This window comes from Puma concolor, chromosome C2 (genome assembly GCF_028749965.1).
Source record: "Puma concolor isolate L17-30 chromosome C2, mPumCon1.1.hap2, whole genome shotgun sequence".
Taxonomy (NCBI): Eukaryota; Metazoa; Chordata; class Mammalia; order Carnivora; family Felidae; genus Puma; species Puma concolor.
Genome location: NC_141675.1, coordinates 152370310 through 152396769, shown reverse-complemented (window position 1 = coordinate 152396769; position 26460 = coordinate 152370310). Strand labels below are relative to the sequence as shown.

At 41.6% G+C, this 26460-nt stretch overlaps 1 protein-coding gene across 5 annotated transcripts in view; it reads right to left on the bottom strand.

Moving 5' to 3' along the window:
* Positions 1-26460, bottom strand: part of DYRK1A (dual specificity tyrosine phosphorylation regulated kinase 1A) — a 152464-nt gene that overhangs the window by 92187 nt on the left and 33817 nt on the right. For 4 of the 5 annotated variants that reach the window (XM_086675963.1, XM_086675964.1, XM_086675962.1 and 1 more), the window contains exon 2: positions 5226-5311. The exons of the other annotated variant lie outside the window; for it this stretch is intronic. In XM_086675963.1, the coding sequence (XP_086532089.1) occupies positions 5226-5235 (10 nt within the window). In that variant the 5' untranslated portion in view covers positions 5236-5311. The remainder of the gene's footprint in view (positions 1-5225; positions 5312-26460) is intronic. 5 annotated transcript variants of the gene reach the window in all.

Sequence of the window (26460 nt, the reverse complement as noted above, 5' to 3'; positions counted from 1 at the left end):
ATCAAGGGCCTTAAAAGTTTTCAAAACTCTATAACCCAATACTCACACTCCTAGGACTCAATTATAAGAAAGTAATTTAACACATAACCAAGCATTTGTGCACAGATGTTAGTACTTTAAAATAAAAAAGGAAAGGAAAAATTTAAAAACAATGTCAAATAGGAGATATCCAACTAGGAAATGATCACATAATGAAATATCCTCAAATCAGCACACTTTAAAGTGCATTTCTAAAAGTACTTCACCCTCAAAAAAGCTACAGTTCCGAATGCTCCAGATTTGCTTCAAGTTTCAAGTGATCTGACAGCAGATCATTAACTTAGCTAAGTTTTCAATGACACAGGGGAATATTTATGATCCAATGCTAAGCCAAAAAAAGAGAATATGTAAATAACACAAAATACATTCTAACCCAAGCACACCATCCTGAATGTCAAAAATGGCACAGAAAACAAAAACTTGAAAGGAAACGTGCCAGTGTGAACTGGACAGAACTTTGGGTCTACTTCCTCCTACTTCTCTCTATTCTTACAAATTTCCAAATTTCTTGGGGCGCCTGGGTGGCGCAGTCGGTTAAGCGTCCGACTTCAGCCAGGTCACGATCTCGCGGTCCGTGAGTTCGAGCCCCGCGTCAGGCTCTGGGCTGATGGCTCGGAGCCTGGAGCCTGTTTCCGATTCTGTGTCTCCCTCTCTCTCTGCCCCTCCCCCGTTCATGCTCTGTCTCTCTCTGTCCCAAAAATAAATAAAAACATTGAAAAAAAAAATTTTTTAAAAAAAAAAAAACAAATTTCCAAATTTCTTCAGTGTCTGTGTATTACTTAATAAACGGGGAGAAAAAGTAACAGACTGAGAGCAAAATATAAATCCACTGGATTTACCATTCACCAAAAACAATAAATTTGTTGAATTATTAGAAGTGGAATCTGATTGCCCAGGGTTAAGAAATGAGTAGAAGCTAGAGAAGGGAAAAACATGAAGACCAGATGCACAGGGCTGTGTGAAGAACAATCCCAAAAGGAGGCAAACTGGCAGTTATGTGCCAAAATATTAAAATGTGCAAACCCAATGCACCCTACATCTGAATGAGATTTAAAAGTTCATTTTTTCTTTTAATTTACAGATCTGACTTCTAACTGCTACCCTAATAATATGCCATACTCCTAGACAATTAAATATGCAAACCTTGCCCTAGAAAACTCACATTTTACAATGAATTAGAGGGGTGCCTGGGTGGTTCAGTCGGTTAAGTGTCCAACTTCAGCTCAGGTCATGATCTCACAGGTTGTGGGTTCGAGCCCCACATCAGGCTCTGTGACAACAGCTTGGAGCCTGGAACCTGTTTCAGATTCTGTGATTCCCCTCTCTGCCCCTCCCCTGCTGGCACTCTGTCTCTCTCTCTCTCAAAAATAAATAAACATTAAATTTTTTTAAATAAATAAATAATAAGATGAATTAGTGAATCTAAAGTTTCAAATTCTGCCATATTAGTTTTAAGCACTTAAATTCATACACTTAAGAAATATGACAAAGACCCTATGAGCAAATCAGCACAATTTAAAATAATTTCCAAGGCATTCCACCTAAAAGAGTTGTAGTTCTATATGTTCCAGAACTCTTTCAAGTTTTAAAATGACTAACCTATCACTATTGTTCGACAATCTTAATTGTTAAAGAAGACGATGCCAACATCAAGAATGGTATCGACTGCTATATCCAACAGCTTTCCACAAATTATGTTCCACTGGCTACTCACGAGCATAAATAACAAATAAGAGTGGGAGGTCCTTTTATCCAATAAACTGGAAAAAAACATGCAAGAGCTTTTATATTAATGTACACCAAAATCTCTGAGGCAGTGCATTTTCCAAATGCAATCTCAGAAGTAAGTGATTCTACATCTTTTATTTTTTTTAAGTAGGCTCATGCCCAGTGTGGAGCCCAACATGGGGCCCGAATTCATGACCCTGAGATCATGACTCGAGCTGAGATCAAGAGTCCGAAGCTCAACCAACGGAGCCACCCAAGTGCCCCTCTGCATCTTGAATAAGTGAAACGTGGTTACCTCTTAATTCAAAAGGATAAAGAATGCTCCGAGGCTCTGAGGAGGACGGTGTGCTTGGGTAGACTGTCACTCATCTCTAACGGGAATGAATGGGAGGGCAGGGATGTGCGCAGAACAGCCAGCCAGGAGGCAGCCACGGGAGTCTGGAGCTCAGGAGAAAGGAGTAGGACACGAAAGTAGATTCGCGAAATGTCGGCATGTGGGGGTCAGGTGAGGGCCAAGTACTGTGAATGCTGTTAACCAAAGAGAGCTTTCTGTTTTTACTCTAGATGCCTTGAATTCAATACAGAAGTTTTAAGAACTGATGACAAATATCCACTGCAGCGTTTGTTTACATATCTTCCCACTTCCCCAACTGAACGGTGCCATTAGCTTCTAGGCACAGGGATCCTTGTGGGCAGGCCACCTATCACGGTACGTTACAGTACCCGGTACAAGGCAAACGTGAGCCCAACAGTTGTTTGGCCACAGATAATTTTTTGTCCCCAAATTTAAAAACAATTCAATTTTACTTCATTTATAGTCTTATTTTTAAATATGCAAAAAGACCCTCAAATCTAAAGGGTATGAGAATACCCATATACACAAGTACTAGAGGTACATCAAAGTTTGACTTTAGCTTGGTGCTCAAGAGAAATCTATTATTAAAGCCTTTGCTTTTGAAAGACCAATCATCAGTCAACACCTAGTTCAACACACTTTCTAGCAGCTCTGGACCCACACCTAACCACCCAAGTGGGATGACAGAGCAGGGCATCGTAGCATCCAACCAACAGAGAGAGTCAGTGCCATGAAAGCCTAGGGAGAACAGAACACCCACTTTCGAGTATGCAGCAGCATTCCAGAAATAGCTTTCACGGAAGAACTCCTCGTGAGCGTTTGTGTGGTCAAGTTCTATCAGGTGAAGTACAATAAAATGTGTGCACAGGAACACAAGAGTGACTGCTGCCTTAATTAATGATGATCTGGACAGCTGCTAATTTCGTGCTCAAAAACAATTACTAACCTTTAAGTCATTAAAAGGGAAATACAGCAACAGCTAATACATATGTAGAGAAAGTCAGATCTTCCTTCTTGAGTTTTTCCCTCATAAGCCGCTAAGTGTTGATAACTTTTAAAGAACACAAGGCCAAATGAGAGAGCCCGCATTAGATCATAAATCGAATCTTCGTAGAATTTTTGTGTTCCGGCATTCATAAAAGTGACTAGGTAACCTTTATAATAAACTGTTTTTACTCTTTAGACACCTCATGCCATCCATAAGCCTTTCAAGAAAAAGGGCTGCTTGGGAACCCTTTGTATCTCACTCATAGAGATTAAAGGAGAAAGAAAAGAGCAACTTTGCCACGACCTCAAAATTTCATGCAGGAACATCTCCAACCAAAATCATTAACTATTCATGGATAAATCCTGGAGATATCCCACAAATGCTTGGTGTCTCTACTGACCTCGGTTGAAAGTGAACACCTACTTGGGAAAGCCAATGTGCCCTATGGTGCCCGACGAGCAATCCGCGGGCCGACAGTGCTGAAAACTGTTCCGGCACCAAAAGGTCAAACTTATAAAATCGGACGACAAAATTTTCACCAAATTCTAAAGTTTTTCTCCGTAAATATTCCTACTCATTTCTCTAGGACAGTGACACTCAGCCTCGGCACCACGTTGACTTTACGAGCCCCTCAGCCAGAACGTGTACACGGGGCAGCTCTAGGGCGCACGTCTGAGAGACGGATCAAAGAGGATTACCCAGTCACCTTTTACTTAAAAGAGAATTACCAGAAGATTCTGTGAATCCCGCATTAAGGTAAAACATTATTTCATCTACAATTTCATTTAAAAATATACTCAAAACACATTTCTTCATTCAAAATAGTAGAGACATTTTTTTGAATCCCACTCTAAAGTCAAAAAGGTAATTTTTTTCCTTTAGAAAGCATAGATCACCAAAAACAAAAACCAGTCACAACAACTTTAAGAGCTACACCAGTAATGCAATTAAATCTCTATGTAAGGTTTATGTCATTACTTCTTTCCCAGTTAAAGACCACATTTTCAAACAGTTTATAAATATAATCCAATAAGACTATCCTGACAAAGTCTACAAATATAAGGCACTTGGTTCAACAAAAAGCCTCACAATCAGTGTGATTTAAAGAATATACAAGTTTAAAAGTTACCACTTTATCCATCAGCCACCCTGTAGTTTCAAGAGTGTGAACACAGCCATAGATGGGCTAGCCTCCATTTTTCCATTTTCCATTAATAAGATCACCTCAATTAATAACTCACTCAATGGGGCGCCTGGGTGGCGCAGTCGGTTAAGCGTCCGACTTCAGCCAGGTCACGATCTCGCGGTCCGTGAGCTCGAGCCCCGCATCAGGCTCTGGGCTGACGGCTCAGAGCCTGGAGCCTGTTTCCGATTCTGTGTCTCCCTCTCTCTCTGCCCCTCCCCCGTTCATGCTCTGTCTCTCTCTGTCCCAAAAATAAATAAACGTTGAAAAAAAAAATTTAAAAAAAAAAAAAACAAAACTCAATCAAAAATACTCTTTCAAAAATGCCTTTATACTGCTTCTCCCATGTAAATACAAATAACAAAAGGATGAAAGGAAAGAAGGAAGGAAGAAGAGAAAGAGAGAGGGCTGGAGGAAAGGATGAAGGAGGGAACAAGGGAAGAAAAAAACAAAATCCCAGACTTTATTTTTCCAAGGAATCATACGTATGGGTATAATATCCTTACTTTAACTGTCAGTCTGAATTTAGATACACGAACACCTACTCCGTATGTCCTTAAAAGATCTGCTCAATCCTAATGGGGAGCTGAAGGAAACATGCATTCAACCATAAAGGTGAATATTTTTTTGTTTTTGACAGAAGCGCTTCAATTTTACCAAAGTATTAGCCAACCAACCACTTTTGAAAAAGTCAAGTACTAGCAATTACTATGCTGTACTTGTGTTAATACCACACTACTCAGTCACTAATATCAAACAGATTCCCAAAGTCAAGTTTATTAAATATCACAACTATCTTTGTATTTATCGATCTAAATATAATTCCCCCCACTACGATGTTTATCAGAAAGCACCCACATTCAAAATACAGCACCAGTTCCCACATTCGCTCAGACAGCCATAGCTTTACTGTATTTCAAAACTTGAGTCACCTGTATGCATCGTCTTCTTTCAAGTCTCATATCATCCTGATGGGGTGGGGGGAGGGAGGGAAGAGTCCAGCAGCAAAACTATAACACTGTGTGAAGAAAAACAGATTATGATAAGAGATAAGGATGCAAGACAATCACCCCTAATTGAGGAACATCTAACGTAACTACAATCCCCAAAACAGAGATACAGTGACTGTAAACTTGTACACTAACATTTATTAAGCTTACTTGAAAATAATTTTCATTAATGAAAATCCATTATACATATATATAATGTAATGTATTCCATTGCCAGGGAGAAAAGGTTTCAAAAATCTGTCTACCACCAATGAAAACTTCAGGCATTTCTAGGTATGAAATAAAGTCAGTATTTCACTCTTCTATGTAATTTATCTGGGGGGGAAATGCACATTTTGTAATATCCCTCAATTCACAAATCAGTATGAATGTGAATTCACTTCTCATCATGGCTTACTATCAGAGGTAGTTCGATTTGCCTGACGGTTAAGATTAACTTGTCAATCTACCAAGGTTATTTGTCAATGAAGTTCTGAGACACTGCTCAACTGCCCCCACCTAAGCCCACAGGCCGCTTCTGCTCCCCAAGTGGCTTCTCTTACTTTACTGTAAGTCTTGCACCGGACTTCCTATTTACTGCTTCCATTGGTATTTCACAAATGAGCAGCAAATTTTATAGTGACTGATGGGAAAGCAATGGCAACCGCAATGTTATCAGCTGAGAGCAGGTGGTAACAGACGAGAGACAAGGACAAGGACAGGCTACAACCTAACTTATAAATGAGTTCAGTCTACAAACCTACTTTTTCAACGGATACTGTGGAATTCAGTAAATATTACTAATGAAGTAATGCTGCTCACGTTGGCCAAGTTCCCAGGCCAGCCAAAAGAAACTTAAGTGATACTGAAAGATATTATTGGTCATGGGCACTGAGGACCCCTTAGAATACAACTGCAGATCCTCTCCCTATCTGAACAAAGTCTAAACTAGGTTGTTTTTCTTTGTTAGCACTCTCTCCGATCCTGATGTCTGTAATTCCCTAAATTTTACATTAGGGAATCCCAATCATCCTGCTTCCTAATCCTTTCTCCTAAGTAAGTTCTGTGTTCCTAAATTATTATCTAAAACTTCTACTGCCTCAGTGTGATTCACGTCAGGTATGTGACAGAAAGAAATCAACTAGACTGAAATAATTCACTTTAATATTTGCAACTTTCAACAAGGATGTGAGTTAGTCCAAATGAACCCCTAATTGGTAGAATTCTAATCATATTACAAAATAAAGGTAAAAACAACCAAGCTTGTTTGAAGAAAAACGTTTGTAGGCAAATGGTCACAGATTTGAATGTGTATTTATTGCCCTCAAATATGTCTGCTTTTCACTCATTTCTCCTTCTATTTTTGAACTCCCAAGTTCTTTGAAAGCTTGACATTTGTACTCCAAATAGCAGCAACTGGAAAGAGCAGCTCGGGGACACAGGTTTAAATGTATGAATTATCTGTAACTTAGGAACCGCCTATGTCCAAAATCACTACCTACATTCCAGACTCCACTTCTAAAGAACCACTCTTCCAGTTTAGATTCTACGGTAAAACCTCAGACATGGAACCGACTGGTGCCCACTTTGAGGGGGTGGGTACGGACAGGTAGAGGGATGAACATTGAAGTACTATCTCAAAATAGTTTTATTTAAAAAATAATACTTGAAACCTCAAGATTAAGGATTTTTACATCACAGACATACTCTTCTAAAAATTTTTCACTCATGAATGGTCAAGTCTTTACAATTCCAGCATAGACCATGGAGACAAGAAATGTGAATTAAATCTCTAGCTATGAATTATATATATACTATCAAATCTCTTGGGTTCTCAACATCACATTCTTCACCTATAAAATGTTAACTTACAATGTTACCGACACTTTGCCAACTTCAATGGTTTCAAAAGGATAGACACTGCTGATACGAGAGAAAAATACTTCATACTTCGTAAGAAAAAAAGCAAAAGCAGGTAAAGCATTAGCAGTCTTTTTATTCTACTAAAAGCAGTTAGAAATTAGCAAATTATTCCATCACTGTATTAAATATCTAAAGGTAAGAAATGCGGGCAGGCCAGCGGCACAATGGACTGCGTATCTGAGGATCGGAAGAAGCATGCCTCAAGCCTGTCCAATTGAGAAAAGTCATCCATTAATCACCACTCATTTGAAAAGCAGCCTTTAGCAACGGGGAAAGCATCTCTACAAGTTACGAAACTTGCTGAGGACACACGCGGCAACCAAACCGTCATCTACTGAGCGATACTAAACTCCGTAAGTCTTGACCTTGGACTACTTGAAATTAAGATTCTACCGATAATTCCATATATCCTTCAGGCCGGTCACTTTTCAAAAAAAATCTGCTCCTACGAGGTCAGGGTTCTATGACAATAAGTAGGTAACAGCGAACACCAGATGGACTTTGCAAACTACAAACACAATTTTCTTTCTAAAGTCTGAAAATCCAGTCATATTTTAAATTCTTCTGAGAAAAACCCACAGTGAATTTTTCACCTTTCCCCCTACAAATGGAGTCATTCACAAATGATGGCGCTCAATTAGATGCTAATGAAAAGCCTCTACTCTCCCTACCACAGGAACCTCCTATAATCCTCAAGATCTTTTAGAGTATGTTTTAGCAAACATTTTGCCAAAGGCAATAAAACAGTCTATGAACAATCCAGAAACTGAGCTTAACTGATTTTTGAAGCTAAACCTACAAACCATTTGTTTAGTTGTCTGAAAATCACTGCATGAAAGTAACCTAGAGCACATCTGCAGAGACAGAATTTCAACGCACGGAAGTTTAAATGCACGGAATGCCCAGGTAGGCGTCAGACTCCATCTGTTAGTACAGGTCTCTCTCTACAGAGGGAAGGAGGGAGGGATAAGGTGAAGGAGAGCGAGGGAGAACACTGAGACACCTAATTAAAAGCAGTGACGGATTGAGATTTAGAAAATTAATGCTAATCCTCAAAGATCAAGATCGGCAAAACTGTGTTTGAAATGAACGCATTAGCTTCATATGGCAAATCCAGATTAACTCAGGAGTTAATGAACTAAGTGGAAGATACAACGTCTCCTCTCTGATGTCACAATGTTTTATAATGACATACAACTAAAACGTGTATGCAGTTTCAAAATAAATTAGTAGGTATATCACAAGTAGCAGGTGAAAAGAATCAGCCCGACACAGGCTTCGGAAGTACTGGTAGGGACTGTTTTATTTCTTAAGCCGTGTGGAAGCACACAGCTGTTTTTTAAACATCTTTTAAATTTGCATGGTATGTATATTCGCACATGTGTATTTCACAATTAAAAAATTTAATCCAGGGGCACCTGGGTGACTCAGTCAGGTGAGGGTCCAACTCTCAATTGTGGTTCAGGTCATGATTTCATTCATAGTTCGTGAGACTGAGCTCCGCACTGGGCTCTGAAAGGACCATGCAGAGCCTGCTTGGGGTTCTCTCTCCCTCTCTCTCTGCCCCTCCTGCCCTCTCAAAATAAATAAACTTTAAAAAAAAAATTAGGGGCGCCTGGGTGGCACAGTCGGTTAAGCGTCCGACTTCAGCCAGGTCACGATCTCGCGGTCCGTGAGCTCGAGCCCCGCGTCAGGCTCTGGGCTGATGGCTCGGAGCCTGGAGCCTGTTTCCGATTCTGTGTCTCCCTCTCTCTCTGCCCCTCCCCCATTCATGCTCTGTCTCTCTCTGTCCCAAAAAATAAATAAACGTTGTAAAAAAAAAAAACTAATCCACGTGAAAAAATAAAATATAATACACAATAGGATTTAAAAGGGCAATTTAGATAGTTCAGAAGATGCCAATCTGAAAATAAGCTACCCACTCCCAAAACAGAATAGGCTACAAAAATGAAATCGGGGACTACAATTTGATTCCATGCATTGAAATTACAACATGATTATCTAAAAACTATCCTGTGACTGGTGTTCCTTGTAAATTTCTGTTCATTTACGCTAACATTAAGGAAAAGACAGAAGAAATGTCTTCTTTTTCCACGTAACAATTTTAGGAACACGTTTTCTAGAGTCATGATAACCAAAGGAGTCAAAGCAAAAAGAAAAGTTTTAAATATGGTTTTGATAACCTAACACAAGGAAAAGAAATCTATTAATTCTAATTCCCAATAAGATGACCAAATAACACAGACAAAAAAGCATTTTCGCTAACCAGGATTTCAGGTGAAATCCTTAAAACCAAGACGATTTAGGACTCCACCAAAACCCCTAGAAACAGTCATAGTCTTAAAAAAATTAAGAAGGCAAAAAGCACAGGAGAATCCCAAAGAAATCTTGTGCAAAACGACAGGGAAAAAAAAACGTTCGCTCAACACCACGCACTAACCACTCGACTGAGACACTGTACACAGGCTGACACACTTCGTCTCCTGACAGCCCGACAAGTGGGCAATGTTACTTCCATTTCATCAATGAGGAGAGCGAATTCAGAGATCAGCCTACTTGGCCTAAGGTCACAGCTTGTGGACTCTGGTCTCACACCAAAATGCCCCTCGTTAATAAGCGCTGAAACAGTCATGAGAAAATTACAAAGAGCCAAGAATCAAAGGGTGTCTATGTCTGATTTCTAGACCCCATACTCAATCTTCCACCTCAACCGTCCCAAACATAAAGTACAGTTCATAGGCAGTAAATTAATTTGTAAAAAGCATTTCAGTTCAGAAGAACAGAAAAGAAACTCTCCTCTAGTCTAGCAGAGAAAATCTGATCACAGCATATAACGGACTAATATATAGATTCCCTTTACCAAACAATATTAAAGGAGGCAAACTAAAAAGAAGGTATAAACCAAAAGCAGGTAAGTCACTACAGCATCAACGCCTTGGGCAAGATTAAAAAAAAAAAAAAGAAGAAGGGTTACAATTATAGGACTCCAATGGCATACTGGAAGTGAAGGTACCTGAGATACATACATGTTAAAGGAAAGAGGAAGATGTGATTTCTCATGAAACTATGTGAAAAAAACACAACCCTGAGTAAACATTAAAGAGAAGGTTGAAGAACTAAGATCTGAGTGGATTACATAAACGTGGCCCCAAATTTTTGCTACTTCAAGCACCAAGTTACTTAGCCTCTCTGGAACTATCTACATCTGGGCTCAAATGCCAACAAAATTAGGCACTACTTGTATACAACAATACATACGGAAAAACAAGAGGGAAATGCCTCATGTGCATGTTACTTGTAACATAACACTGACAAATGTCGTTTTTAAAACCAGAGAGGAGGGGCGCCTGGGTGGCACAGTCGGTTAAGCATCCAACTTCAGCCAGGTCATGATCTCGCGGTCCGTGAGTTCGAGCCCCGCGTCAGGCTCTGGGCTGATGTCTCAGAGCCTGGAGCCTTCTTCCGATTCTGTGTCTCCCTCTCTCTCTGCCCCTCCCCCATTCATGCTCTGTCTCTCTCTGTCCCCCCCAAAAAAAAAAAAAAAAGTTGAAAAAAAATAAAACCAGAGAGGAGAGACTGACTAGAAAGTTTCTGGGAGGAAGCCATGATCAGTAAGCGTCAAGTACAGGTGCCCTGTCACGAATTCAAAATAGGCCAACTACCAACATATTTACATCTAGTCTAAGTTCCTCAAATTCTCAGACCACAAAACTTTCCAGAAACCTAATTCCTACTATGAGAAAGTGACTACCAAATAAAATAGATACTAAGAAATATATCACAGGCAAACCTAAGTTCCAGAAGGCTCATTTTTAAGATAGCAGGATGAAAGTCCACCAGTATTATAGTTATATGTGGAGCTACACGGGCTCTTACAAGGTACCGGGTTGGCTGCCTCTCTCTGCAGAGTTCCGGGCCCACATTTCCACCCAGTAAACCAGGCTTGAATGTGCCAGGCATTATTGTTTCCTGGTTACCACTGAATAGATGTCTTATCTTTACTGTACACATATTTTCCTTTAATTCACTTAACTCCCATAAATAATTATATAAGTAAGTAGTACTATTATCCCTGTTTTACAGGTGAGGAAACTAAAGCCCAGAGAAGTGGAGTCTCCACAAGTCGCACGAGACTAACGGTAAAGAGAAAATTCAAATCCAACCAAAAGGACTCCAAAGCCAGTGCCCCCAGGAGCATGTTAAACTGAATTTACAATCTCCTCAACCTTCTCCCCTGCTCAAAACAAAAAAGGGGGGAAGACCAGGCAGGACTGGGGGGAAAAATCCATTTCTCCTTCCTGTATTCCCAGTCTCAGGTTACACGTGTCACCGTCACCCCCATCTCCCAACTAGAACCTTAATCACCTAGGACCTCTTTTCTGTTGCTTGCAACACACATCCACTCCGCAAATTCTTAGGTCGGGTTCCCCTCAGAAAGGTCCAGCTGGCCTCATCGCTCCACCTCTTAGTGTTCCTGCCACGGTCAAGGCCCTCCCGGTCCTATCTGCCCTCCCTGCTCCAGTCTCCCCATACAGCCCACTCTCATCAGAACTGCAGGCCTCAAAACATGCTGTCACCATTCCAGCCCAATCACAATCACAAAAATGACCACTTGCCAGCAGGCTGTCCTGAAGCTGGAACTGAACAACGATGGTCTTCTCTCCATTTAAAATTAAAGACCTCAGGGGCGCCTGGGCGGCTCAATGGGTTGGGCATCTGACTTCGGCTTAGTCATGATCTCACGGTTCGTGAGTTCAAGCCCCATCCCATGTCAGGCTCTGTGCTGACAGCTCAGAGCCCGGAGCCTGCTTCAGATTCTGTGTCTCCCTCCCTCTCCCTCTCCCTCTCTCTCTCTCCCTCCCTCTCTCTCAAGAATAAACATTAAAAATTTTTAATTAAAGACCTCAAGGGGCGCCTGGATGGCCCAGTCAGTTGAGCATCAGCCTCTTTATTTCACCTTGGGTCATGATCCCACAGTTTGTGGGTTCAGGCCCCGCACCGGGCTCCACACTGGTGGTGCGGAGCCTGCTTGGGATTCTGTCTCCCTCTTTCTCTCTCTCTCAAAATAAATATTAAAAATTAAAAAAAGATTAAGGACCTCAAGTTTTTCTCCCATCATTTATCTGAAATAAGCAGACTGCATTTCTAACTATAAAACACTACATTGTTCATTATTTTTTAAAAAGGGAATGAGAAGAAACTGAATAGGAATAACCAAAAGCCACACAAAATTCCGATATCCTATGGCATCTCTGCTCATTTTTTTCCACACCTTTACATCAACAATTTGTATCTGCGGCACCTTACTCTATGCTTGGAGCATACACCCCTGCACTGACCTAAATTTACTTTAAACAAATACCTATTGGGGGATATTTGGGTTATTTCCAACTTCCCACAAGCATCAATTTTGAGCCTTGGAGCCTGTTTTCACCCACTTGCTAATTAAGGAATTAAAAAAAAAAGTAATACGAACACCGAGACTTTTCCAACCGCTACTGCGGATGTGCTTGCTTAAAGACATATTTCATATCACCTACACATAATGTACTCAAACCTTCTATTATTCAAACCGATCCCAGGGCATAAAAGGAATTAAAAAGGAATTAAGGGACTTCTAGGTGCTCTGAGATTCACATCAGAGCGAGATCTAATGCTTAGTTATCCCTAGTGACCACCCCACCCCCCCCACCCCCGCCCCGCCACCAACCTGAACAGCTGGGTTCATCTCATTCATTTATATATTCCTATCAGACACAAGACTCTCAGGAAGAGTGTGTGTTCAATCGACAGCCTGCAAGTCCTTCTCATGACTAGTTTTTAAGAAGAACTCTGGAAAACCACTCTGCTCTATCCTTTCTGATAGCACTGACTTTTTTCCTACAGTGGTCATATATATTTATATGACACACACATATAATTTTACTTATAAAACACACATTATGTATAATTAATTTACATAAGTGCACGCACACATATACTTAGTCGGCTGCATGTACCTTTATACATATATAATTATATACAATTTTATAAACCTCTGCTTTTAATTATCTTTACATTTCCAAAATACAGAAAAATAACCAGGCCCAGAAATAATCAAAAACACAGTTATTAGTAGCTTACATCTTCCTTCCACCAGCCCGTGACGATTACTAAGAGTAGTAAATGAGTTTAGTTTCACTTCTTTTTCCCAGCCACACTTTTAAGAAAATTCCTAAAATGTGTGTGGCCTCGACGCCCCCATGTCTCTTTCACTTGTAGCCCAACCTCAGGTGTTACCTGCAGCCTCATCCCCTGCCCCCTCCGCTCAGTTCTCGATCCATCTCTCCCACCAAAAGAAATACTTCAAAGTCTTACTCTGAACTAACAATGCTGAAGTCTTTTCTCCACACTCACCTCCCGCTCAGTAGCTATTACAACGAGCGGCTGGGTGTCGCCTACAGTGCCATGTCACTACCTCAACTCCCCACACTAAAGACGCACCCTCACCTCCTTCCTTACAGAGCTCACCTTCCCATCTTTGTCCCTAACACCAGCACTCTTCCAGCGACATCACTAGAAACTGACTTCTTTAGCTACCTGAAGTGGTCTCACTAAGTCCTGGCCAATTTTCAAAATGCTTCATGCCTTAATTCTTCTCCATGCCCACTGCCACCACCTTGGTCTAGGTCCTTATTGCATACTTGGTATTCTAGATCCTCCTCGAAAAGCATCTGCTGGGCCTGGTGGTATTCTCAGAAACACTAAGGGAGGTTCTCAAAACTCGACTGCAGACTCCACACCCAAAGATACTGATTCGGGAAGCATGCAGAAGAACCCAAGTTTTTTTTTTTTTTTTTTTTTTTTAAATCCAGGTGATTTCTGAGCACAGCCCACTTTGGAAACCACCGAATGTAAAGGCAGCTTATCCCCTATCTCAACTCATCTGGCATATAGCGGCCACACAGATCTTCCGGAAGCACAGCACTTTCAACCTGGATTTAACTTACCCTCTGTAACTTAAAAACATTCGCTCAAATCTCATTGTCCTGAACACAGAGTGTGGCATGGCATTCTATAAAATGCCGTTTTGCCTCCTTCTGCACCGACACTCAAATCATTCCCCTACCTACGGTTTGCCCCTTCTTCGCCTAACCCTTTACCTAAATCCTACCCATCCTTCAAGACCACCTCGATTCCCCCTCCTCCAGCTGTAAGCCACTCCAGCCTCTCCTTGAATTTGCACTTAATGACCCACCACCATGCTCTGTTGGTTACTTCTGTTATACTCTTATTCCAGTGATATTATCTACTGCTTGGTGAGTTTCATATTTCTATTTTATCATGGTAGATGTTCAATAAACACATCGGTATCATGAAAAACAACATGAAAACTATTGTTCTATATAGAAAAAGTGAGTTATAAAGCAGGATGCAGACACCATATGATTACATTTTTAAAGGACAGAAAAATAGTTGTGTGCATAAAAAAATTAAAATAAAATAAAATAAAATAAAATAAAATAAAATAAAATAAAAACCTGACAGGTTATCCATAAACCATAAATAGTAGTGATCTCCAGAGAGAGGAACTGAAGAAAACTGTTATTCTTATTTTTTGTACTTTCAAATTTTCCTTAAAGGAATATGCATTTTGTCATGAAACCAAATCTTCCTAGAATCCTAGACCTTAAAATCTTAACCTAGAATTTTTTTTTTTTAACCAGTAGAAATCCTGTGAAAAGGACCGGCATGGATATCAGCAGTCACACTGCCACAATCTTAATACTCATGACTTGTTTGTTAATGTTAACATTTCCCAGCCTTTATACTTCAAATTCCATTGGCATCACCAGGTGGATGTTCAACTTCCGGGACCCTGTTCACAGCTGTGCAAATCGATTTTATACATGAACATGCTGCTTCTCTAGCTGTACAGGAGTGGCGTTTTGTTTGCGCTCTTGGTTTGTCCTTTCAATCAAAACTACAAATCTTAACATAGTGTTACTGCTCTCCTATTTCCACATGAGACCAGGAGACACAGAATTGGTGAGAAAGCTGAAATTAATTTTAAAATAAATTTTAGGAATAAAGGTCTGGAAAAACCTTTAGAACACCATCTTAAGCACCCCTTTCTTCTTAAGCAGAAAAAAAAAAAACCCTAACAGTGAAAATCTCCCATCTCAAAGATTAATTCTCATGACAAACTGTAGCAAAATGGTCCATCCGTAGTTAGAAATTCTATGCTAAATTCCCCTAGACAAACTTAAGTTCATGATGTTTCTCCTGCACACTGAAGAAACGGAAAAGAGCTGCACACAGCCTACAAAACCCTCTTCACGTGCACAAACGCTCCTCAGCTTTCCTCCAACTGAACATGAAGACACTCGACGTGTCTTAAACTGAATTAGCCAGCCTCAGTCCATTTCTCCTGCTCAAGTCTCCTGCTTTCTCAATGTGTGATCTCCAAATGTGTACACAGTCTACTTAAACGTGAGCCTCGCAACACTAAGTACTGCTCCTACGCAGTGTTCCTTTCTTCACGCGGCTCTGATATGTGGTCCACTTGTGGTCTATTATGTCTCATGCTCCATCTCTAGATGGATCCATTTCCAGATTTCATATCTAGAAATCCCTTTCATGATAGAAAATACGACATCTTTATATACAAGTCTCATTAAAAATAATTTAGAAATCAGAAAATAAAAGATTTCAACACTAAAAAGACAAGGTGACAGAGGTTATGGTACATTCACATGAGAAATTATGTCTCTAAGTTAAGTTCTTACGATAACTGTATGACTTAAGGGAAAGAGTCACACACTGTATCAAAAGAACACAAAACCTTCCCTCCGAAGCACAATCTCAGGAAAGTAAAATAAATACACTGAAAAATCTCTGAAGAAAAATATAGAAGATTAATAATGAATGTCTCTGGCTAATAAAATCCTGGGTGATTTTTAAATTTTCTTCTTTATACTTTTCTGTCCATCACAACTTTTATAAATAAGCACATCTCTTACAATCAGTAACAAATAAACAAACAAAAAGGCCCAAGAAATTCAACCGACACCTTAAACGTGAAAGCCATCGTGCTATCTATAGCTCACAGCCACAACTATGAGAACCACCTCCAAGTACACCCAATTTTTAAAACTCCAATACAGGTAAAAAGCTCACGCTAATGAACTATTAAAAGTCTTTATTTTTTAAAAATCAGTTGATACACTGGCAGGTTACTGTCCGCAATAAGACCCAAAAAAGCACCTAGTGTCGCTTAACTTCGTGTTGCTGACTCAAGGCCCTGCAGCCAGCCTGCCCCAGTTTAACTCCAGGCTCCACAACTTAACGGGAGGGTTCGCGCCAGGTTCCAACTCCTAGATGACTGCGTGTCCGTCCTCACCCGCAAGGTGAGGATAATCCCGTAAGGCTGTTATTATCAGTGACACAGCACGTGTGAAGCATTCACAACACTGCGGTCAGCTGTGCCGAGCGACTCTCTCCGCCGGTGCGTTTCACGCTACCGCTACCCTTCACCTTTCTAGTCTTCTCTCCTACCATCAATTTTCCCCAAGCTGACACTCCAGCCACAACGGGTAAGGCCACGTTGTTGCCGGGGGCTGTTCCACGAGCTTTCCTCATCCCGCTCTGCGTGTCCACACCAAGCTCCGAGCCCAACACCAGCTCTGCCTTCCACGGAAGTCTCCGGCCCACGCTGCCCGCAGACCCCTCTCTCCACAGCCCTGCAGAGCAGCGTTTACACCGAGACTCTCGGGCCTCACGCCACTGGCCCTGGACTGTAGCTACCTAACTGCACACGTGCCGGCTTCCAGCCCCGGAAAATGGGACGAGCCTTGCTCATCTCGCCCTTGGGGAAGGCCAGCTTCCTCAACTACAGCAGACTCTCAATACACAAGAGAAAAACCACGATCATCAAGCCGCGTCATCTCCTAAAACACCTGCTTCGGGTTGCTTTGCTGAAACGAGTGAGTTAAAACTCTTCAGTATTTAAGACACGACAAGAAGTACAGTTAGGTGGTACACGAAATCTAGTGGTGCAGCAACGGAGTTCGCTTAGTTAATGGCTGGCTTAGTTCTAGAACTCACTTCAGTGCAAAAAGCACAAAATCTAGCGGTTCTGCCACAGAGAATGTTGTCTGTGCTAAGAAATATGGGATTATCAACTCCACACAAAGCTTGGGCACAGTTTTATTCCTGCTAAACACCAGAACTCTTTTTTAAAAAAGAATAATTTGGGGGCGCCTGGGTGGCTCATTCGGTTGAGCGTCCAACTCTTGATTTTGGCTCAGGTCGTGATCTCATGGTCGTGGGATTGAGCCCTGTGTCCAGCTCCATGCTGAGCGTGCAGCCTGCTTGGGATTCTTTCTTTTTCTCTCTCCCCCTCCCTCCCCTAATCGTGCTCTCTCTCATTAAAAAAAAAAAAAAAAAGAATTATTTTTAATTACGGTATTACTTATACTGAAAATGCTCAAAAACCAGGCGGGCAAAATCCTGATCGCTGCGGAAGCAAGGATGACAGGGACATGATGGTTCATTATGTTACTCTCCCTATGCATCTCTTAAGTTTTCCATAATTAAAAGTTCCTTTAAAAAATAAAGGGGTGGTCGAGTCTGGCGTCGGGCTCCGCGCTGACAGCCGGGAGCCTGGAGCCTGCTTCGGATTCTGTGTCTCCCTCTCTGCCCCTCCCTTGCTCATGCTCTGTCTCGCTCTCTCTCAAAAATAATCATTAAAAGTAAATAAATAAAAGTGATAATATATGAAAAAAGTATTAGAAATACAATTCTTTAATCCATACAATATGTGAGCTACTTGACAAAAGAAACAAAAAGAAATTGAAAGATTCTGCTATATTTTATCACAAGAGGGCTTACAAACCAACCGTTAACTCAGCAAAATTTGCTTTTCTATTCTTGTTTGTTTCTCTTTGGGGAGAGGAAAAAGGGGTTAAAGTAGCCTGGGAAACTATTTTCTATAAAATATTTTTAAATAAATCACTAACAAAGATTTACCTATGTAAGTTGGGTTTCTACACAATTTTTCCAGAAGCATTCATTGTGTTACTAAATGTACAGCTGTGGTGTGAAAATCCAGGGAGCTAGGTAGAAATAAATCCCCTGTAGGATATCATCAGCTACCTTCGCAAGATCGATACACCACCAACTCCCTAGTGCCAAAGTCCCCAAAACAGATGATCCCACTACTCTTTTCAGCAACCACCACCATCCTCCAGCCACTCCTGGAGGACAAAACCTGAACACTAACAACTTACCCCAACATTTCCTTTTGCTACCCACAGTCATGTTCTTCATCTTCCTACAGTTTTTATATTATGCAGATAGCACATTTTTCATATCTAATATAGATGAATTCTATAGTAACATCAAATTTAATTATCAGACAGTTACAAGGACTTCAATTTCACCTCATTCCAATCAATCCTTTAGCAGATGTGGAAACCAAAGTCTAGAAGTTATGTGCCTTACTTAGGATATCTGAAAGTAAAATAAACACTGAAAAAGATCTAACGATCAATGATAAAAGTCAAATAATACTTAATTGCCATTTTAACCGAGCATTTAAACCCCACTGCTACACAGAAGTATGTACAAAGATAGCATACGTATGTAATGACAACAAAAGCATACTTATACATAAATGAAAACACACAGGAAAGAGTCCAGAAAGATGAACTGCACAGCTGTAAGAGCAGTACCTCTAGTTAGGACAATGGGCCTGGGAAGGTGACGGGGTGGGGGTGGGGAGAAGTCAAAAGAGAGACATTCGTACATCTGTACACACTTCAGAAGTATCATCCTTTACACTTATAGAAACAAATGAAAAATAATGCCAAATAACGGCATATACGCAGCTATCCTAAAAATCAGATGATGTCTTGACATAAGGAGACTTTTAAATTCACCATTTCTTCAATGATCACGTGCCGAGTACCAGAGACACAAGGGCACAATTTACTGTCACTACGCCTGCCCTCAGAGAACTCATGATCCAACGTGGGAAACAGACAAAAATCACAGTAATACAGGACTGCAAACTGGGCTAACAGATATGAAATATGAATTACGAACAGAATATAAAAAGGGGAACCAATTTAGATTTGAGAAAGGAGTGTCAGAAATACTCCTGCCAAGAATATGACAGGAGAGATCTGAATGTGTAGTCTTTGTATCCGTACAGCTTCTCAAGCTCACAATTCTTTTAACTTCTAGATGCACACAATGAGTGGCAATGAGAAAACCTAAAACTTCTGAGAAAATAATAGATGGATGGGAATCTGGAAGGACCAAGGCTGATCAGCCAAGATCAGTGAAAGACTAGAGGAACAGTGAGTAGATGCCTTCAAATAATTAAGCAAGTCTCACAATTATGGAATGAATTGACTAGCTTCCTGTGTTTCAAGAACACAGGACTAACATCAGAAATAAGTAGAACGTTACAGGAGAACACGTGGAGAAAGAATAAAAGAATGAAGCCATCCACTAATGGGGAGTTCATGAGTGGCACCCCCCGTCGCTGCATGTTCCTGCAGAGCCTGGGACCCATAACACCTGCCTCAGCCATGACTCTAACACTAAGCAGGAAGTAGAATTCGATTACTCTAGAGTCCAACCCTCTGGCCCAAAAGCCCACATCACTGCATTATTTAAAAATGTGCCCGCTCTATGAAATATAACCAGGGGAATAGCTACTATTTTGTAAGAACACTTTCCTCCACTGAGCCTGTTTTGCCCTTGTTCTCTGAGGACAACTTCTCAACAAGGCGGAAGGAGCTGGAGTCCAAGCAAAGCACGGGGGTCCTGCTGAGATGTGAAGTAAAGATCTCAACAACGGAAGCAGCTGGAATCTTGGTGGACAGGGCAACAGAGAGAAGGAAGCTGTGCAAAAGGGGATCCAAGAGGACCAGAATTCACATGGGCAGAGTGAGTCTACTCAAAGCTTAGCAAAGAGCGACTGCTAAGACGTTGAGAACAGAACAGAAATGATGGAGAATGAGCAGGCGTAGGCATGTGGGGAGTCCCTGCCCAGGCACCGTGGAAAGATCTTATTAATATCTTATAAAGGTTCATTTAAATGTGTCAACTTGACTGGGTCATGCGGTGTCCAGGCATTCGGTCAAACATTTTTCTGGGTGTGTAGTGAGGGTGTTTCTGGATGAGGTTACCATCTGAATAAACTTCTTCCTAATGTGGGTGGCTTCATCCAGTTAGCTGAGGGCCTGAATAAAAAAAATAAAAAGGCTGACCCTCCCACAATAAGAGAGAACTCCTGTCTGACCACATTGAGCCGGGACACCAACCTTTTTCCTGCCTTTGGACTCAAACTGAAACACTGGCTCTTCTTAAGTCTAGCTAGAGCCTGTGGGTTTTCAGAATGGAACTTAAGTCATCAGCTCTTATGATTCCCAGGCCTCTGGACTCCAACTCAAACTACACCATCAGCTCTCCTGGGTCTCTAACTTGCCCTCAGCAGATCTTAGAGGACTTCCCAGTCTTGATAATCAGGTGAGCCAATTCCTTATAATAAATCATGTATCTCCCTTTGGGTCTATTTCACTGGAAAACCAGGACAAACACATACTCTTAACTTCCTTTCCTCATTTCAAGACTAAGGGCCGAATCTCCTAGAATATAGCCTATGAACCAATAGTAATAGTGTCTAAAACCAAACCCAGGGCAAGATATGAAGGAAGGCTCAGTTTGGAAGTCATCCCCCCATATTAGAGGGGATTCACCTTGAGCTTTCCATAGATCTTGCAAAATACAGTATAAAACCAAATATATATAAATTCAAAGTAACCAACCAGCCTTCGAGAATAAACATTAACACACTTAACAAGAAGAAAATAATATTTAGCCAAATATTAGTAAACAAGCAAAGGAAAAAACCATGTGATCCACAATCAAGGGGGGGAAAAAAGGAGTCAATAGAACACCAACCCCAGGATGGACCAGATGTTAGATTTAGCAAACAAAGACTCTAAAGCAGATGTCTTACACAAAGAATTGGAAGAAAACACATAAACTTTAAAAAAAAAATGCCCTTTAATGTGTGAACAGAGAGAATTATCTGAACAGCAGAAAAATTAAAACTACAAAAAAGAAAAAAAAAGGAATTCTAAGAGTCAAATATATAATAACTAAATGAAAACTTTACTGGATGGATTTTAACAGCATACTGAAGACAGCAGGGAAAAAAAAATCAGTAAAATGAGAGGTCAATAGAAATTACCCACTCTAAAACAGAGAAAACTGGGGCACCTGGGTGGCTCAGTCAGTTAAGCATCAGGTCACGATCTCACGGTCCGTGAGTTCGAGCCCCACGTCGGGCTCTGTGCTGACGGCTCAGAGCCTGGAGACTGCTTTGGATTCTGTGTCTCCCTCTCTCTCTGACCCTCCTCTGTTCATGCTCTCTCTCTGTCTCAAAAATAAATAAACATTTAAAAAAAAATTTTTTAATAAAAAAAAAAATAAAACAGAGAAAACTGAAAAAAAAAAACAAAAAACCAGACCCTCAAAGACCTACAGAATATAAAATGTTCTGACACATGTAAGTGAAATCACAGAAAACTGTGAGGAGCAGGCAGAAAAATGTGAAGAAATCATGGCTAAATACCTCGCAAATTATAAACATACCCAGGCACATCATGGGCAAACAGCTTAACACCAAAGATAAAATCTTGGAAGCAGCCGGAGCACAAAAAGACACTACGTATACACAGAAGAACAACATAGTAAAATCAATAGCATCTCATCAGCCAACAACGGGAGCCAGAGGCTGGACCACCACCCTTCGTGTGCCGAATGACAAAAAATGATCAACCCGAAACTCCACGTGCAGTGAAAAGAACCCTCCAACACAAAGGTAAAATAAAGACATTTGCAAGATTGTTCAAAATCGGAGAGAATTCTCTGCCAGCAAACCTACCCAATGAAAAATGCTAAAGAATTTCTTCAGACTGAAGAGAAATGAGAATGGATGGAAACACAAATCGACACAAAGGAATAAAAAGTGTCTGAAATGCAAGTAAGTAAATTTTCATAAATATATTTTGCTTCTCATAATTTATTAAAAGACTTGATTGTTTAGAACAAAAACTTTTAAGTTGGAGTTTAAAACATGTACTCAGAACTCGTAAAAATTGTATGCTGGAGTTTATAATGTATAATGTAACATATGTAGCAGTAAAAACCATGGCAACAACGGTACTCAGCGAGAGGCAGGTTAAACAGACATGTTTATGGTTATCACATTTGGGAAATGGGTTATGAGAAGTGGAAAGTGTCGGTGACTTTCACATTTGAAAACAGAGATGCACTGCCCTCAAAATACAGAACACCTTCAGAAGTCCCTGTGAAGATCTCATGCACAGTATTTACAACACACAAAAAAACCTTCCATCACAACAGAAATCCAACAGATAACCCAAGGAACTAGAAATAACAGGAGTAACTAAAAAGATCTTCAAAATATGTATCTTAAGATGTTCAGAGAAATAAAAGACTACTTTTTTAAAGGCTGACAAAACAACAGGCAGGTTCAAGAAAGAACCAGGTTTTAAAATTAATACACATGGGTGATCTGGGTGGCACAGTCAAACATCTGACCCTGGATTTGGGCTCAGGTCACGATCTCGCAGTCCTGAGATGGAGCCCCACACTGGAATCTGCACAGCATGTGGGGCCTGCTTGGAATTGTCTTGCTCCCCCCCCCCCACCCCGCTCCCACTCACATGCACACTTTCTCTCTCTCTCTCTCAAAATAAATAAATATTTAAAAGTAAATAAAACCAAGGGCGTCTGGGTGGCTCAGTCAGTTAAGCATCCGACTTCAGCTCAGTCATGATCTTGCAGTTCGTGAGTGCAAGCCCCGCATCGGGCTCTCAGCTGTCAGTGCAGGGCCTGCTTTGGATCCCGTCTTCCTCTCTCTCTGCCCCTACCCCTCTTGCTCTCTCTCTAATAAACACACACACACCAAGTTTTTATATAAATTAAATTAACACACACATACACACATTTATGTCCATGACTAGCTCACAACTTCAAAAACCCTCCACTGACACCATCCACTCTAAGTGCGAACATCTTTTCTTTTTTTTTAACGCTGTTTAATATGTGTGTTCATAGTTTATCCACAATGAGCTAGCTGTATTTGTCCAAAATTAGCTAAAACAAAGGAGCAGAATAAAAAAAAAAAAAACAGTCCAACTATAACACATTTTCAAGTCTGATATAACCAAGCCACATTAGAAAAAGTATAATCATAGTATATTTTTCCCTCTATCCTGCAATCTGCACCCTCTCAGTCATTAAAATTCCTAGATTGCTAAATTAAGTGCCAACAATTTAATCATTTGCCTAAATTTAGATTCATTTTTAATAAATGCTTGATAAAAATTACCACTGTCAGCTTGAGCCAGCCCTAAAAGAATAACCCCCATTATTTAGAGACAAGTAGCTTAAAACCATTATTATAAGTGACATGCAGCGTGGTGAAATTTGGGGTGAAGACTCCCAATTTGGATCCCAAATCTGGATCATCAAGCTAACACGGAAATGTTACAAGACATACTATGAACTCTTACTGAAACGGGAAACATACTCATGAGAGATCTAAAAGTTACTGTTTCAAAAGCCACCTTCCTACTCTTCCAAATAATTTATAGGAGTGGCAGTTGAAAGATGTCACCCCCCAAAAACTATCCACATCCTTCCCTCTGAAACCTATAGGTGTTAGCATATTTGGAAAAGGGCCTTTGCTAATGTGATGATGAGTAAGTGAAAGATCTCGAGCTGAGGAGATATCCAGGTGCCCTGCCTGCCATCACAAGTGTCCGTGAAAGAGAAGGGCAGGGGGAGATTTGACACAGGAGAGGAAAAGGTGACGTGACCACACAGGGAGAGACTGGAGTGTCGCCGTGACCAGCCGCCAAGGAATGCCAGCAGCCTCCTAGAGACGCCTGAGGAAGCAAAGCCACGGCCCCGCAGACACTCTTGAGTTCAGCCCAATGGTACGGATTCCAGACTTCCGGCGTCCAGAACTGTGAGAAAATTAATTTCTGTTCTTTTATTTGTCACAGCAGCCACAGCAAACTAACACAAGAAAGACATTCTATAAACGTCACCTCCGAACAATGTTCCAATCTGTATTTGTCTTCCTGGATCATGTAAAAAAGTGTTTCATTTATGGGCACCTCTCGCTCGGAAATGATCTGCAATCTTACCGGTTTTTGGTAAGTTCATTCAAGCTTCTTGATAATAAGCAGGGGCGCCTGGGTGGCTCCGTCAGTTAAGCAAGTTAAGGTTCAGGGGATCTAGCCCCACATCGGACTCTGCGCTGAAAGCACAGAGCCTGCTTGGGATTCTCACTCTCCCTCTCTCTCTGCCCCTCCCCCACTTGCTCACTCCCTCTCTCTCTCCCTCTCAAAATAAATAAACTTTAAAAAAACAACTCAATAAATAATAAAGACAACCGCTAGGAGACAGACCGTGTAAAATCCCCCCCCCACTCATGCTCATCAAAACCCGATAGGGAGCCCCCCAACCTGGAAGAGCTCAAGCAGGTCTCCCACATAATCTAACGCGAACAGCAAACGCTAAGGTGCTGTCAGTAACGTGAGGGCACCAACCGTATCTTTCTCCTTCTCACTACTTTAACCCTAACGTTTGGCACGCTGTCAAAGAAACCAACCTTCCCATTTCCCGTAGAGACTCACGGCCACCAAATGCCGCCTGTTTCCCCTCCTGCTCCTCCCGCTCCACCCTGGCTACAAGCCCCGCAGCTTCCTACTGAGCCCGCATCTCCAGCCGCAGCATCCCGCCAGGTCGCCCAGGCGAAAGGCTGCCCGGGCGAAAGCGAGGCAAATCCACCAGGCCGAAAGGAAGGATGGGTCTGAGATGTGCTGTGAAGCCGCCCCCCCAGGAACAGCCACGTTTTCGATTATCCGCGCAGAAGCCACAGCCGGCGCCAGCACCACCAAGTGCTTCTAGGCTGTGAGACCCACGCTCCTCCCACTCACAAATCCGGCCCGTGCCACTCGCGGGACCGCTGGAACGGCTACGGTGACACGCGTAGGGCCCAGCACAGGGTCCGCACCATCGAATTCATTCTGCCTCCCTCTACTTCAGGGAAGGGGGCGCATCCGTAACCCCCGCAGGCTGGTCTAGCATCTCATCTGCCTCCCAGGTCCCGACACGAGGGGGGAGAGGAGTCCTCCGAGGACCTGCCGGAGGCTGCTCTCTCTCAGGGAAGGGGGAGAGAAGAGGGAAGTCACTCCCGTCTCCAGCTGCGCCCTCCACCTCGCCGGACCTCTCCCTTCCTCTGAACGCGAATATCCGAACATCGTACTCAGATCCTGCCCTGCTATGGCTGCAGGATTAAGTCTTTAAAAAAAAAAAAAAAAATGTTCCCAAGAACATGATCACGTTCTGTTCGGAAGTCTTCTCTAATGAGGTTGTAACTTCCCAATGGGCAGAGACCGTGTCACATTCAGGCCGGCCTCGCCAAAGAGCAAAGCTCCAAATTGCCCACACTGATGACACCGAACGTGGTACTTAACTGAAGTCATCAAGTTGACACATGGTATCTTAACCATGTGGAAACAAAAGTACGTAAGTTATCTGGCCGGCTTGTTCCCCTGTTGGTAGTTATGCTGGGAGATAACTTTTTCTGAATCCCCGTTCAATTACGCAGTATCAGGAAACCCAGATTTCGACCTTATAGTTATTTTTGGAGAGAACAGCACTTACCCCTTGGGTCTGTTGGGCAAATAAATAAGCTCGATTCCTGGAACGGACGTGACTTATAACACCACTCTAAATTCCCTAAATTCTGGATGGTACTTTTTAGTTGTGAAATAATTACAAATACAACTCATTTCGTGCTCTCTGAACCCTATGAAGCCACATAGGTATAATTTTGCACTTTCGCATGTGAGGCAAGTGAGGCACGGACTATGTACAGCCATGGTCCCCAGACGCCTCACAGCTCCAACAGAATCACCCTGAGGGGCTGGCTAAAAATTCAGATTCAGAAACCTAACCACCAGCACCTCCAGAGAGTAGGGCCAGAACACCCATTTCGAAAAAGGGCCCTAAGGCGATTTTGACACAGGGCCAAATTTAGGGACTTCTGATAAGAATTCAGAGCCCAAGAGGCCCAATGGTATGTATTTAAGAAGGAGCTTCCTTCTACTGGGCTAGCTTACTGAAATGAACTATGGGCTACTCCTCCAGAAAA